The 14,132-nt window shown below is 38.5% G+C and overlaps 1 protein-coding gene across 3 annotated transcripts in view; it reads right to left on the bottom strand.

Moving 5' to 3' along the window:
• Nucleotides 1-440: 440 nt before the first annotated feature.
• The window catches only part of caprin1a (cell cycle associated protein 1a), a 16,577-nt gene continuing 2,885 nt past the window's right edge, over nucleotides 441-14,132 (bottom strand). The window contains exons 5-19 of one of the 3 annotated variants that reach the window (XM_016502354.1): nucleotides 10,958-11,196; nucleotides 10,788-10,870; nucleotides 9,004-9,153; nucleotides 8,867-8,916; nucleotides 7,347-7,430; nucleotides 7,074-7,253; nucleotides 6,903-6,993; nucleotides 4,639-4,691; nucleotides 4,467-4,553; nucleotides 4,252-4,332; nucleotides 3,376-3,529; nucleotides 3,081-3,281; nucleotides 2,864-2,970; nucleotides 2,706-2,766; nucleotides 441-1,089 (exon numbers count right to left, since the gene is read on the bottom strand). In XM_016502354.1, coding sequence (XP_016357840.1) covers nucleotides 1,025-1,089; nucleotides 2,706-2,766; nucleotides 2,864-2,970; nucleotides 3,081-3,281; nucleotides 3,376-3,529; nucleotides 4,252-4,332; nucleotides 4,467-4,553; nucleotides 4,639-4,691; nucleotides 6,903-6,993; nucleotides 7,074-7,253; nucleotides 7,347-7,430; nucleotides 8,867-8,916; nucleotides 9,004-9,153; nucleotides 10,788-10,870; nucleotides 10,958-11,196 — 1,686 coding nt within the window. In that variant the 3' untranslated portion in view covers nucleotides 441-1,024. Of the gene's footprint in view, nucleotides 1,090-2,705; nucleotides 2,767-2,863; nucleotides 2,971-3,080; nucleotides 3,282-3,375; nucleotides 3,530-4,251; nucleotides 4,381-4,466; nucleotides 4,554-4,638; nucleotides 4,692-6,902; nucleotides 6,994-7,073; nucleotides 7,254-7,346; nucleotides 7,431-8,866; nucleotides 8,917-9,003; nucleotides 9,154-10,787; nucleotides 10,871-10,957; nucleotides 11,197-14,132 lie in introns of all 3 variants that reach the window. The other 2 variants (XM_016502353.1, XM_016502355.1) reach the window with 2 other exon arrangements.

Here is a 14,132-nt window from a genome sequence, read left to right on the forward strand (position 1 = left end):
CCCAATTTTCCCCCACACTTAATTGTTTACATCCTCTGTCCATATTATTGAAACTGTTCTTGTGCCAATTACTTTTTTTTGTGGTAATCAACATGAAGCCACAAATGCTGTCTATTGTGCTTACCTTGCACTGAACCCAAAACTAGCTTTAAGTGCATTTTAATTATTCCACACACACCACACAAATTTCTTGTTGCACTATACTTAACCCATCAAAAACCATTTGTGATAATCATATCAATGAAGCACTAATATATATATATATATATATATATATATATATATATAAATAAATAAAAATATCTATTAAAAAAAACTGCATATTAAAAGACACAAGAGTGCTTTAAGAGTTTAAGATATTAAATGCACAAAGTATTTTATGGCTTCAAAGAAGATTCTGCTCTTACGTCATACCAAATGTGTGAGAATAACTTTTAAAGTGTCTCGTCCTTCAAAAACCATTTATTAGCACTAATTCTAATCAACATTGATTGGAAGAAATACAATGAAGCAGTCATTCAGCCACATACAGTACAATGCATTTCCTGTAAACTGTTTGGCTGAGCCAAAAAAAGAATTCACGTCACAATACAGTACGTACAAGTAAATTTTTCACATTCACTTAACAGTTAATTTGGCCAAAAACAAAGTGCCTTTGGTATACGGTGTACTTCACATTCATAATCTAGCGGCTGTTCCCAGCTACTAAGTCGTCATTCCACCAAGCTCAATTAAAATCCAGACACCCATAATCAAAGGCACGTGTTCTGTCTCAAATGTGTAAAGGCTGTGCAATAGCATATGATTGAGAGAAAGCTTTGAGAGCTCTGAGCAATTACAGTGCTGGGAGTGCTATAGTCTCATTGATACTGTATTTTCCCAAAACCATTGGTTGTGTCCTTACTTGCTAAGATGCGGTCATCTAACTACATGGTCTGGAGTGGCACGGCTCGTGTTTGAGAGTCCAAATGGGTGGAGGAGATAAAGGGGTGGAACAGGGCTGATAATGGCTAAAGGACTGGGTTTAGCTGGTCTGTTGGGCAGCCATGGGACCCATTCCTCTGCTGGACCGATATGATCCCCCTCGTCCTGAAACCCAAATACATCAGAAAATCAATGTGGAGATAAATAGTCTAGTCACATTCAATAATTTCAGGGCCAATTACAACGAGCACTTTCCATGCTTTTGAAATGGTATTCTGATCATAAAACACCCATAAAGTATGTACATTATGTATCTTATACTACAAGTGTTAAATGCAAACCATCAATCCCAAAAGTACAACAACAGATTCATCAGAACAGCTCCATATATCATTATAGCACTCAAATTCAAGTGGACTGTAGTGCAACACGCAACAGTCTGGCTGTTCTTAACTAGACTTTGAAAAAACAAAAGCGAAATGACATCATAGAGATAAAAAGCACTGCAAATTTAATAAACGTAAATCATTTTAAGCAACAATTAGAGAAAATGTCAGTAGCAACAATTATTCTTAACAGGATTCTCTGAAATAGTCACATGCCAGAGTATTCAGGTTATTTCTTTGTAAAACCCTGTTTTAGCTTTCCTAAAATTATGTACAATCCAACACATAGCTGCTAATGTTCAGGTCACACAAGACCTGAACAGAATAGTTCACCCCAAAATACGTATTTTTTTGCCATGGCAATTTGCCACAATCACCCTCATATCATTCCAAACCCATATTTTTACTTCTGATGACAACAAAAGGAAATATTTTGCCAGATGTTCTTGCAGCTCTTTTTCATACATACATACCCTCCATGAAAGAAAAAAAATACAGGTTTGGAACAACATGGACCAGCAATGGACTCATTTGGAACAGCATCATAGATCATGGAGGCAATCTTAGGGCCATTTTGTTGTACTAATGTTTCACACCTAATTAAAAGAAACTCTTAATCTTATTGGAACGCAGGATATAGTACATGACGCAAGAGGCAGAAAAGCAAACAGAGCTGCAGAAAAAAACGACCAATAAGCAGACCAATCACCTGCCTCCCCTTAAGAAGACTAAAGGAAACAAAGTCAACCTCCAACAATTTAGCAGACAAAAGGGTCACAGGACAGGTGAGAGGATTTTCGAGCATGGAGAGCAAAAAGAAAGCAGCGGCAGACAAGCAGGTAATGCAACACATCTTTATTGAAACATTCTCTCAAGGAGTGACATGAGCATACAAAGGGCAGGACAGCAGAAAAACAAATCTTCAAATTAATATGGGGTGAACAAAAAAACAAAAAACAATTAATGCCTTCAGTACCGAATACACAGGGGCAAGAACCAAGTATGGAGGGGGGGGGCAGGTCAACGAAATATCAAAAACACTCCTATGGATTGGACCGACAGTGGCAGATTTCTTTTTGCATTTTATTTTATAAAAAAAATAAATTAATGAAAATCTTTCAAGTTTACAGGAATGTCTATGTTTTAAACACGACCTGGCTGAAAAATCACAACACTGACAGTTTCAGCTCTCCACTGTCTCTCTGTAAAACACATTAGTATATTAAAACTATCAAAGTGGGCTTACTTGAATCAATAAGCCAAAAAAAAAAAAAAAACACTGATAGGAGTAAAAATATGGGCTGGGGGAAACATTCTCAATAAATGAATGTTCAAAGTGGCCAAAAAGAAACAAGTCTTCCCAAAGATTTTAGGATCGCATCGCTTGAGCATTACCTCGAGAGCAACCTCGAGGTCCTTGGGTAGCTCCTCGCTTGAAGCTTTGCTGATATCCATCCTGGAAAGAAAACACATGGGACTTTAAAACCTATTCTATTATGGTAATGCATATATAACTTCTCAAATCTACACAGTATTTGTTTTCTTGAAGTTACCCGTTGGTAGGTGTTGTTGGAATAATCTCGCGGAGTGCTGAACTGAGTTTGCCCGTATCCAGTGTTTGGAGTGTTCGGGAATGGAGCGCGATACCCATCGTATCCACCTAAACATAATAAAAAAAAAAAAACATTGTAATATTTTACACTGGAATTTTTTCAGATTTTCATTTCAGAATAGCATTTTTTGTTATAATTTAAAGCAGTCTTGGCTCACCTCTAAATCCATTTGATGGTCCACGGTAGCCGTTCAAAGCTCCTCTGGGATTTCTGGGCCCAGCTCGTGGCATTGCTCTGTTGTTGTAAAAGGACTGACCTGGCCGCCCAAACCCTGTGCCCTGCCCCGAGGGCTGCTGAGATGCAGACTGGTGTCCCCCTGCAGACGGAATACCTTGGTCTTGAGAATGGAAAGGGCCAACTACAAAGAAACCAAAAAATATTTTTATAAACCAATTAGTTAGTAGTTTTTTTAAAACTATAAAATGGCACAAATGTAGCAGCAATTCTCTTACCTGACTGCAGGGCTTCTTGAGGCAGTTCCTGCTGCTCAGCTGGAAGGGTGGCTTGTGTGCTGAAGCCTTGACCATAGCTACTCTGATACTGGCTGGAAATCTTCTGAGACTCCATCTCATTGGTTGGAGGAACTGGAGCGTTCATATTGAATACCTAATGGAGGAGAGAAAACATGTAATCATATCCAAAACTGTCATGTGGCATGTAATAAGTTCACTATTGTTTGGTCTTATTACACCATGTCAGGCTCTAAGTCTGTTTTCATGGCACAAAATGGGTAAAATCAGTTTAAAAAATTACGTAAATAAATCATTAAACATTTAAAAGGAGATTACGGATATACAAACAGGATAAATTATATACAAAGATGAAAACTACAAAGATTTTTTTTTTTGAATAAAAACTGACCATTATAGACATGCAAGTAACGGCTCATCCACAAATGATGTACAACAGGCTTGAACATGATGAACTCAAAAGGCTCAAGTTCATAATGTACTTTTAAACAAAACAAGCCTGTCAAGGGCCATTCACGCAGAACACGTTCTTGCATCTAAAAACGATAGATGTGGGGCAGCGGAAAGAAAAAAAAAAATAACCGTAAAGTCTAAAGCTGTGGTTGAAGGCCACGTTTCTAGAAGACCTCATCAAGACACTACAAAAGATGCAAGACATGAGCAGAACAATCAAACGTGTAAGGGCAATGCTTGTTTACATAGAAAACCAATGGAAAAAAACTGCGTAACGTAATGTAACAATGTGTTCTTTGTGAACGGCCCCTTACACAGCATGAAAAACAGAACAGAAGCAGTATGGAGAGACAAACTCTGAGGGGGTGAATTTGGAGAGGGTGGGGTAGACAGGTTGAGGCCTACCGCTTGCATGGACTGGAATGGAGCTGCGTTAACGTTGATGCCACTGTGAAGGGGTTTGGAGACAGGCTGAAACACCTGGGGCTGAGAGGAAGGGGTAGGGGGCTGCTCAGACAACAGGGGCATGGAGACCTAGGGTGTATATCCTACATCACTCACATATCTAAGCCATAGTGTACACACAGCATCTGCGAAAGCACTGCGGTGTATGCGGTTACCTGCAGGGGGTCAATGGAGTCTGTCTGTGGTCGGGGTTCCGAGTTATGAGGGGGCTGATAGAGAGGGGGTGTGGAGGAGTAGGCCCCCTTTCATGGATAGAGAAACAGAGTTTTAGGAAAGCCATTTCAGACAGAAACCACTTGAGAGCATGTTTCTGCTAATTGAACTTACTTGCGTGGGTTCAGGCTGCACAGAAAGAGCGTTGTGTTGGGGTAGTCGGGATTCTGTGTGAGCAAAAAAAAAAAAAAAACACACATTAAAAGAGCAACATTTTGGGCTGGGTATTGAGAACTGGTTTCATTTTAGAATCGGTTCCAAATTTCCAAGAACCGGAATTCAATAAGACATGTGCATTACGATTTCGCTTAACGATTCCTGCGTTTGCATTCTAATGTGATTTTATACCATTTAAGCACAAGTAGGAAAGAACTTGCGCACTGTTTTGCGGCAAGCTCTGGTGCGGGTTCCACTGCAGACAAGGTAGTTCTGGCCTGAACTTCTTTTTCACATCTTGCGACCAATATGCACAAAATTATGTCAGTATATCCTTGTAAACACAGCCATTTTTTCTTAAGTTGAACGCAAACAGATGAGAAAGAAAACGAATGTGTAACAGTAATTTAGATCCGTGTGCATTCGGTGTTAGAGACAGCAGAATAATAAACCTGCTGCCTGTCATTAATGTTAATCAAAGAACAAAAGAAAATCATTCACTGATCTTGACTGAATACCTTTCGTACCTTTAATTAGGATTAATCTATATCTTATTTATGAAAAGATAACTTTGGATTTCATTTTCTGTACCTGAAATTTGTACAGTTGTATTTATGCTATTGCTATTGATTTGTTTGTTCCCATTTTATTACTGACTGTTTACTTGTCTTTAACAATTTAATATTTGAAATGTATATATTTTTTTAGTTTTTGCTGTGGTATTTTTGTTAAAAGCATAGGCAAAAGTTCCTCTTGTGCCCAAGTGTTCTGTAGGCTGCTGATTTTTGCTCGTGTTATTCAGCTGCAACAGAATGCTTTGTAAAAAGACACAGAATAAATGTTTGACATCTAAATGTTCACCTTCATTTTTTTTTCTACCTTATTGGAATCGAAACAAGGAATGGGATTAACAGAATTGGAATTGATAATATTCAAACAATACCCAACCCTATAGAATAGTTAATCCAAAATTCTTTAGTTATTCAGCCTTATGTCGTCATTATAAATGTTTTTTTCTTTGTGCAAGGCTAAACTTCTTTAAAACTATTAAAAATTGGTTTTAGTAATCGAAAAAGCCAAAATTAAAAACTTCACTTCAATGATTAGAAACAAGATGAAGTACTAAAATTGGAAAAAGAAAACAAAGGGAATAAAAGTGACAAAAGCCCAAAAATAACAAACCTAAATTAAAATATAAAAACTATGGCTAATTCCAAATATTAATAAATGCTTTGATAGCGATTAAATAATACTAAAATAACACTGCTGCAAGGAATCTTCGGTCCTTCAGCATAGCTCTCAAATATGATTGATTTGTACAGATATTATTCATTGGACATTTGGTCATAAAACACAAAAAAACAATGCAATCTACTGATTGATGCCCAACTTGACATGATGCATCTAAAGGTGTCTAAATAAATAAATAAAGTAAATAAGAATTTTTGCTTTTAGAGCAGACTATCCCTGCGCGCCAATGTTCATACTATCCATCCTAAATAGTATGCGAGATTAGAATAAGTGTGTCCCAAAGCATAGTATGTTGAAAAGAATATGCCAAAATTCCCTGGATGGTCTACTATTTCAGGTAGACTTTTTAAGTGTGGATCCGTGCACACTCTAATGGCTAATATTGCCCACAATCCATTGCGCTTTGGTGAAGGATTCGGTTCAGAACTACAAACACGAATAAAAAAGCGATGTGCGCGACCAATGGTTAAGTAAAGAGGTTTAGATAAAGGGGTTTGACCTACTAATAATCAACAATTAACCTGGTAAAAAATATTTATTAAATGTTATCTTTTATATTTCATCTGCAACAATGTGAACTTTTATAAACATCTGTTGGGCCATTAACTTTTAAATGAATCATTATGCAAAAAATATGAGCAGAGTTCTCCGCATAAAGACCCACGGCTGGCAGATCAAAGTGCTACTTCTTTTCTCTCCAATACGGTACGAAGTTAAATGAAATGTGGAGGATGTTAACTGTGACAAGATGATTGACAGGCCAGTTTACAGTGGCAGTGTGCATGTAACTATGCGACAGAGCAGCCCGTTGAAAACACAATTGTATGTCATGATAGTAAGTCCCAAAGTTTGCCTACTCTTCTACTACACACTCAAAAGTGTGTACTTTTTCTTCACCAAGAGTACATACTTTAAGGACGTAGTACAAGTAGGCACATTGGGACGCAGCATTTTTAAATTTGTATACCAACCTGGTGGACAGACCATCTGTGCAGGTTTCATGGGCTGTGCCGACACAATGGCAGGATCTAGAGGCGGTCCCTCAAACTCCAGCATGGAGTCCTGCGTTACATTTCACACACAAGTTAGAAAAGGCCACTGCTACCCTTGAAGCATGATGAATGACAAATTCCGCAGTTTACCTGCATGAAGTTGAAGGTACCCTGCATTTGAGCCATGAGATCTTGGACTGCCTGCTTTCGGACCACGGGATCTGCTGCAGGGGGAGGGAGGACGGCGTTCAGTGTGTGCGGTTCCGAGCTGACCAGAGCTGGGCTCATGGCTGCAGGTGGCTGCTGTGGTTGCTGGAGGGCACTAACTGCCTGAAAAGCAAAAATCACAGTGTAAACACCATTTGCCAGAGGTTGCTAACAATTCTGGTGTTTTCTTTGACAAATGAGGTCTATTAGGTATACCTGAGAACTTGTGTTCCACTCTGCTCCTTGCTCTTTGTCACTGCTGCTGTAGGTGGCTTCTGGAATGAATTGTCTGTTTACAAACTAGAAGGAAAAAGAAGTGCAGGGCATTAAAAACATGTTATGACTACAGTTGTCTAGTTTGTAAAATGTTTTCTTGCCTTCCAAAAAAAAAAAAAAAAAAAACAGGATTTACATAAAGCATGTACATAAAACACGGCTTTTCACACTGTGCTTAACCCTGGGTCATCATCGGCCTAAACCCCATTTTTAACCCCAGGTAGAGGAATGTTTCACACTTGTAACTTAGAAGCAGGTTAGCACTATGGTTATGAAACCCTGCTCGCAAGCAGCATTAACATTGCTTTTGCCAAACTTGTGTGATAATGTTTCAGCTAGATGCTTAGCAATACACTGGCGTTCTCAGCTCTGTCAAAATGAAAGTCCCATGCACTCATTGTTCGATGAATCGGCCAAACAGAAAAACTCATGGCGATGAAAAACGCAGTGTAAAAAATGAAGCAAGATAACCCAGGATTCCGTTCACCTGTGGCCTGTTGCATGAAGCTAGCTGAACAAACTCTGAGTTTCAGAGTTGACAAAACCAAACAAATCCAACCTGGTTTAGATTAAGTTCAGCTGGCTCACAAAGCTAGATATAAACATTCTCTGTCAATTCAGAGTTTGATCCAGAGTTTGTGATTAACCTGAAAGTGTGACACATGCAGCAAACAGCCAATCACACGGAAGAGAGAGCATCGGTTTGATACACTTCTCGCATGACTATGCCCAATTAACTTCTCTGCTGAATATTAAGAGGTGTTATTAAAAATATAATGAATTTAAATGCATTTACAAGGTAGGAATAAGCACTGCTGCTGCAGCAAAAGTTTGAGAAGGCAGCAGAAATAAAATATTTTATTATGCAAATAAATCAACAGAATTTAATAATTTATTTAGTTTCTAAATAAAAGTAATTTTAAAAGCTTTATATATTAAAACTTATATGTATATATTTAAATGTATTTAAATGGAAAGATTATTAATTGCCAGTTCATATAACAATTATTTGAATATTTTATATGAATTATAAATAATTATAAATAATTAGCAGCAAAAGACGGGCAATTCTGTCTCTAAGATTCTATCACTGTAAACTGCTTTAATGCGGAGCAAGAGATATGGGGGAGTGGCTTTATTGCATCAGATATATGTAACTTTGCTCACAGCTGATTGGTCCAGTTTGGGTTTGCAATCGCTAACCCAGAATAAAACCTGCTCCGGAGCAGGGTAGCCATGTAGTGCAAGTTACTATGGCAACGAAACCTGCTCGAAACCTGCTCGAAACCAACCTACCTTCTTGAGCCCGTAAACTCGAGAGTTTGCTCAAACTAAACACGAACTTACCCGTGTAAAAACCAAAACCAGCTTTGTGCAACAGACCTCTGGGTTTTAGAATGACCCAGGATTAACTATTTCAAGGGCGAAAAGCCCTAAACTGTGTTAATATCAATTCACACCTCTGTTGCTTCATCCTCAATAGTTTCTGTGTATTCTTGAGCGGTTCCCTCTGTGAAAAGACAAGAACATCGATGTAAGCTGTCAGTCGCTTAAGAAAGCATTTCTCTGCTCTGAAATTTGATGGCTTTGTTTTTACCTGGCTCAGCGGGGCGTTCCTCGCTCTCTGAAGACTCCGCTGCTGCTGCGGCCCCCGTCTCCTCTTCACACACTCCATTCTGATGTGTTTGAGCACGATCAAAGTACCCACTTAGCAGCATCTTGTCCAAGCTTTCCTTAAGGGCTTTGTCTGTTCAAGACACAAAAAACAGGTTAATGCAAGGGCTCAAAGTTTAGCGAGGCCGTGCTAGTCTGCTGTAAGATGTTAACTACATCATTTGGACTCAAAAGGCATTTTTCTTTACTGAAGGTAACTTTGATTTAGCCCACAAAAACTGCAACAACATCAGTAAACAAAGTCTCATAGACTGAATTTACAAAAAAATTGATACTATCATGATTCCCACCCTCTCTGTAGGAATACGCAGGCAGGCCATGTCCATCATTAAAACCTCCAGCAGAGAGGTTTTGTGCAGACCACTGGCTGCCTGCCCAGCTGCTGACGTGGGTCAAGTCAGCATTGCTGACCCTCATAGGGCCGAGACAGAGCACAGCTTTCAAAAGCCATGGCAAGTGCCACCATTCATAGGGAGGCCAAGAGAGGGATGGCCCCATTGGTATTCAGACTCACTGGAGAACAAATATTGATTTGATTATTCAGTTGGCATTGCTCAAGACTATTCTGACAATTGAAAGTGCGAGTTACAAACAAAAGACTCTTACGAACTGGTTCTTTTTCATTCTTTTTAACTTTCATGAAACAACCTCAAACTCACTCTTGCGTTACCAAGAATCAGATTCACTTAAAGGCAGAGTAAGTGATTTTTCAAAAACACTTTAGAAAACTGATTCGGGCCGAATCGCAAAACAAACTTGTAGCCAATCAGCAATAAGGGGCGTGTCTACTCGTGATGTGGAGGAGAGCGCGTTCAGTGCATGGGACGGACATTAGCCGAGCCGAGCGACAGAAAGATAGAGATGGCGGATAAAAAACAAAAGAGGAAAACGTCTGCGGAACGAGAAGGCAAGAAGTAGGACCCGTGTAAATATCGGATCAGCTTTCCAGCACTGGAGAGAACTCAAGGAGCGGAGGCCTGCGATCGGATGCCGAGGTTGCTTTGTTTCTTCTCAATAGGTGAGTAACACCGTGTCTACAACAGCTAAAGTCTGCCTACACTGGACGCGATCAAACGACCGTTGAAAACCATTTGAAATTTGTCTCAGCACGTCATAAATAGAACCCGGCAGCAGTTTTCTGTCGGGATTTGTCGCGCCGCGCCGCTCACGTCCGTAGACACGGTGTAACATTGGTTTTGCTTTGTTTCACAGAACTAATCGTTGCCTGGGTTGCGTACGTATATGTGGGGCGGAGCTATCAAAATAGGGGCAAGACCCTTTTGGGGTAGGGGCGTGTTTGTTTTGGTGATTTCAAATATCAACATTGGCTACCAGAAATCACTTACTCTGCCTTTAAGCTATGAATAGTTCAAGAGACTGAGTTCACAATCGAATCCCTCACAGAATCGTGAAACATTTTTTGTTTATGTTCGAAATTAAGCAGAGACCTTTAATTTCATGCAAGGTCTCACAATCCTAAAATGTACATCACAAAAATACACCTTCAGAATAGAGCTTTGTTAAATAATAATTGTATTCTATAATAAATAAATGGTACTCTTAAAAAATCCACACATAAAAAAATATTTATTTTTATTTATTCATTCCTATATGTATAAGTAAACCATTACAGTTTAAAAAGTAAACATTTTGGGTCCAATATTAAGACTAAATTGACTGTAAAATCCAGAAAAAAACATTACTTACATGTGGTTCCAGCCACAGCTTTATCCCTTCCTTCCAAAAGCTCCCACAAATGCACGGATGCTTCCTCAAACTGCTCAGCCAACCTGGAATCAAAAGTAATTCTGAAATATTCAAACACACCAAATCTACTAACAAAAATGAACTGAACGGCAGAAATGAACTGTCCTCACCTTACACTAGAGTCCCGCTCAGGGCCAATTAGCTTGTAGAACTCGTCCAGGCCCGTGAGCTCTGACTCTGTGAGTACAGGGGCGTCCCCACTGGACTGAGTCAGGTCCTGCCTCACGCTTTCCTCCCCCAGCTGCTCCAGCAAATACTGCACCTCCAGCACTGCCTTCAGTCTCTTGCGCTCCACCTCCTCCCTCTTCAGCTGCTCCCGTCGTGTTGCCTTTTTCACTGTTTTCTGGATCTACAAGAAAACAATAAAAATATTTTAATATAAACTGGGCGAAACAAATTGACAAGGTGCTGTCCCACAGCATTTTCGCTTTGTGAGGACAGAAATATTGCATTGCATCAACGGTTTTAGGCTAGATAGTAGGAGTAAAAGTTAGGGATGCATCGATCCGATACTCAGGATCGGTATCGGCTCCGATACTGGAATTTTCTGCCGGATCGGGTATCGGTCAGACGAACCGATCCAAATCCGATATTGTGCTTATACTATTCTGTGTTATTGTTAAGCCCCACGAAAGCACAAACACATTATAAAGCACCATAAAGTCAAAGTCCAAGTGTTCTGAAGCTGTTCCATAGTTCAGTGTGAGGTACAGATGAATATTTAAGTCATTAAATTCAAGTTCACAAACTCTTCTCTCTGCTGCGGCTGTCTGCCATCCTCCATTCAGCATTCAAACTGCGTGTCACGTTTGGTTACGACAGTCAAGACTAGGGCTGTAGCTATCGATTATTTTAGTAATCGAGTATTCTACAGATTACTCCATTGATTAATCGAGTAATCGGATAAGAAGTCATTTTTATTTATTAAAGAGCTATACTAAATATACAAGAGATAATAAGATAGATCTCTTAAAATAAGCAACTAAGTTGTTTTCTTTTTAGAAAAATTTACATTTTTATTGCTGAAATTGCATACATTAATAACCGTGAAAACTAAACCCATTTAATGTATTTAATTGCCAAATTGCATTCAAAATGCAAATACAAAATGATCAATAAAAAAATAAAATAAATAAAAATACAAAAATCTATTTCACATTACTTTAAAAAAGGTAAACAGTACAAACTAAAAGTTATTTTACACTTAATTATTAAATGTATGTATCTGAATACTATTGTTTATATTATCTATGCTTTTTTTTTCTTTTTTTTTTCAAGCACTGTTCACTTGCCTTTAATCATGTTTGAACTTTCTCAGACTATCGTTTTTGCTGTGGTGTATGAAGAAGTACTTAAAGTGTGTGGAAAGCAAAGTTACAATGATATAAAATTAGTGTCTTTTTTTTTTTGTGGTCACACTGATGTTAAAATGACATTTTCTGATTTGTGACTACTTTTTATGTAATGCTAAAATGTGCAAAGCGCGCGCGCGCACACACACAGAGAGACGCGTTTCAGACAGCGTGCGAACAGCGAGTTGATTAGTCTTTCGCATCTCCTCATGTTTGAACAGACACATACACACAGAATTATGTCAATAGTACCCGTCTCGACGATCATTCTCGTAAATGCAGTTGGTTATGTTTTAAATGAATGTAAACAGCTGAGAAAGATATCGGATGTGTATCATTATACTGGATCGGTGCAGTCGGATTTAAAGGGACAGCAGCCTATAAATACGGATGAATTTCCCACACAGAGGGACATGAATGCATTTAATCTGCAGCTACAAATGCATAAATAATATTTATTTTGTTATTTTAAACATAAAACATTGAATATTGGTATTTAAAATTATTTTAAAAACGAAAAAGCTGCCAGCAGGTGGCAGCAAGTCACTGTTAAGAAGCGAGTCATTGCGATTGAACTGAATCATTTAAAAGGGTGATTCATTCAGGAACGAAACACCGTCATGTTGTTCAGAGACGCAAAACAGCGCTGTGGCTGTGTTGGGATTTTTTTTGTTGGCAAAATAAAGCAAAAACAGGCAATATAGTGTCTAAAACGTAAGTCTCATAATATTACCTTGTTGTTTATTGAACTGTTGAATAAAATCACATTTATAATCATGCTGATTTTAGAGGTGAAAATTGGCATTTGTTGTGTGATATTGACTAACTTTCTTTCTGTGGTATTTTTATGCACAATGGCGTTTAGTCTTTCACAAAACATAGCAAACGTAGGCAGGTTGTGCGTCAGTAATAATGGTCCGTGGGGAAACACGGTGTTCCGTGTGTAGTTACAGTAAATGGACTAAACAACGTCTCGGGGCAAATAATTTGCCTCGTGGATTTTTTGTATTCGAATTACTCGAGGTATTCGAGGAATCGTTTCATGGTGTTATTTTACACTTAATTATTAAATGTATGTATCTGAATACTATTGTTTATATTATCTATGCTTTTTTTTTCTTTTTTTTTTCAAGCACTGTTCACTTGCCTTTAATCATGTTTGAACTTTCTCAGACTATAGTTTTTGCTGTGGTATATGAAGTACTAAGCTAGCGTTTAGTCTTTCACAAAACAGCTAACGTAGGGACATTATAACTAGCCACCATATTGATTTACGATCTTAAATATGTCCAGCGCTTTTTTTTTACAGTCTATAGTCCAGAGTTTATCGGGTTGTGCGTCAGTAATAATGGTCCGTGGGGAAACACGGTGTTCCGTGTGTAGTTACAGTAAATGGACTAAACAACGTCTCGGGGCAAATAATTTGCCTCGTGGATTTTTTGTATTCGAATTACTCGAGGTATTCGAGGAATCGTTTCAGCCCTAGTCAAGACGATGAAACTATCCAAGAGCGCACAATAACTGAGATTTAAAACTGTTCAAAGAAAAGGCTCAATATACTATCGCACAGATTTAATAAACTACGCATCAATATCTCTGTCCTTTGTGCTTTGAACTTCTCTATGCGGAGCTGTGCACTGTGACTCCGTGTTGCTTCAAGCGCATCATTCTGCACACGGGATGCGCATAAGCGCTTTGTGCCGCTCTGTATTTGTAGCCTTTAGTATCATAATACTTTTGCGCAATGAAAGATTATTAATAGCCTTTCTTGTTCGTCTTATGTATCATTTGGAGCTTTTCTTATTATATAATACTTTTACGCAATGAAAGTTTATTTATAGCGTTTCTTGTTCTGTCCTATAAGGCTATTAAAGGGGTCATATGATGCGATTTAAATTTTTCCTTTCTCTTTGGAGTGTTACAAGCTCTTGGT

The sequence above is a fragment of the Sinocyclocheilus anshuiensis genome, unplaced genomic scaffold (genome assembly GCF_001515605.1).
Source record: "Sinocyclocheilus anshuiensis isolate Anshui unplaced genomic scaffold, SAMN03320099.WGS_v1.1 scaffold1099, whole genome shotgun sequence".
NCBI classification, from domain to species: Eukaryota; Metazoa; Chordata; class Actinopteri; order Cypriniformes; family Cyprinidae; genus Sinocyclocheilus; species Sinocyclocheilus anshuiensis.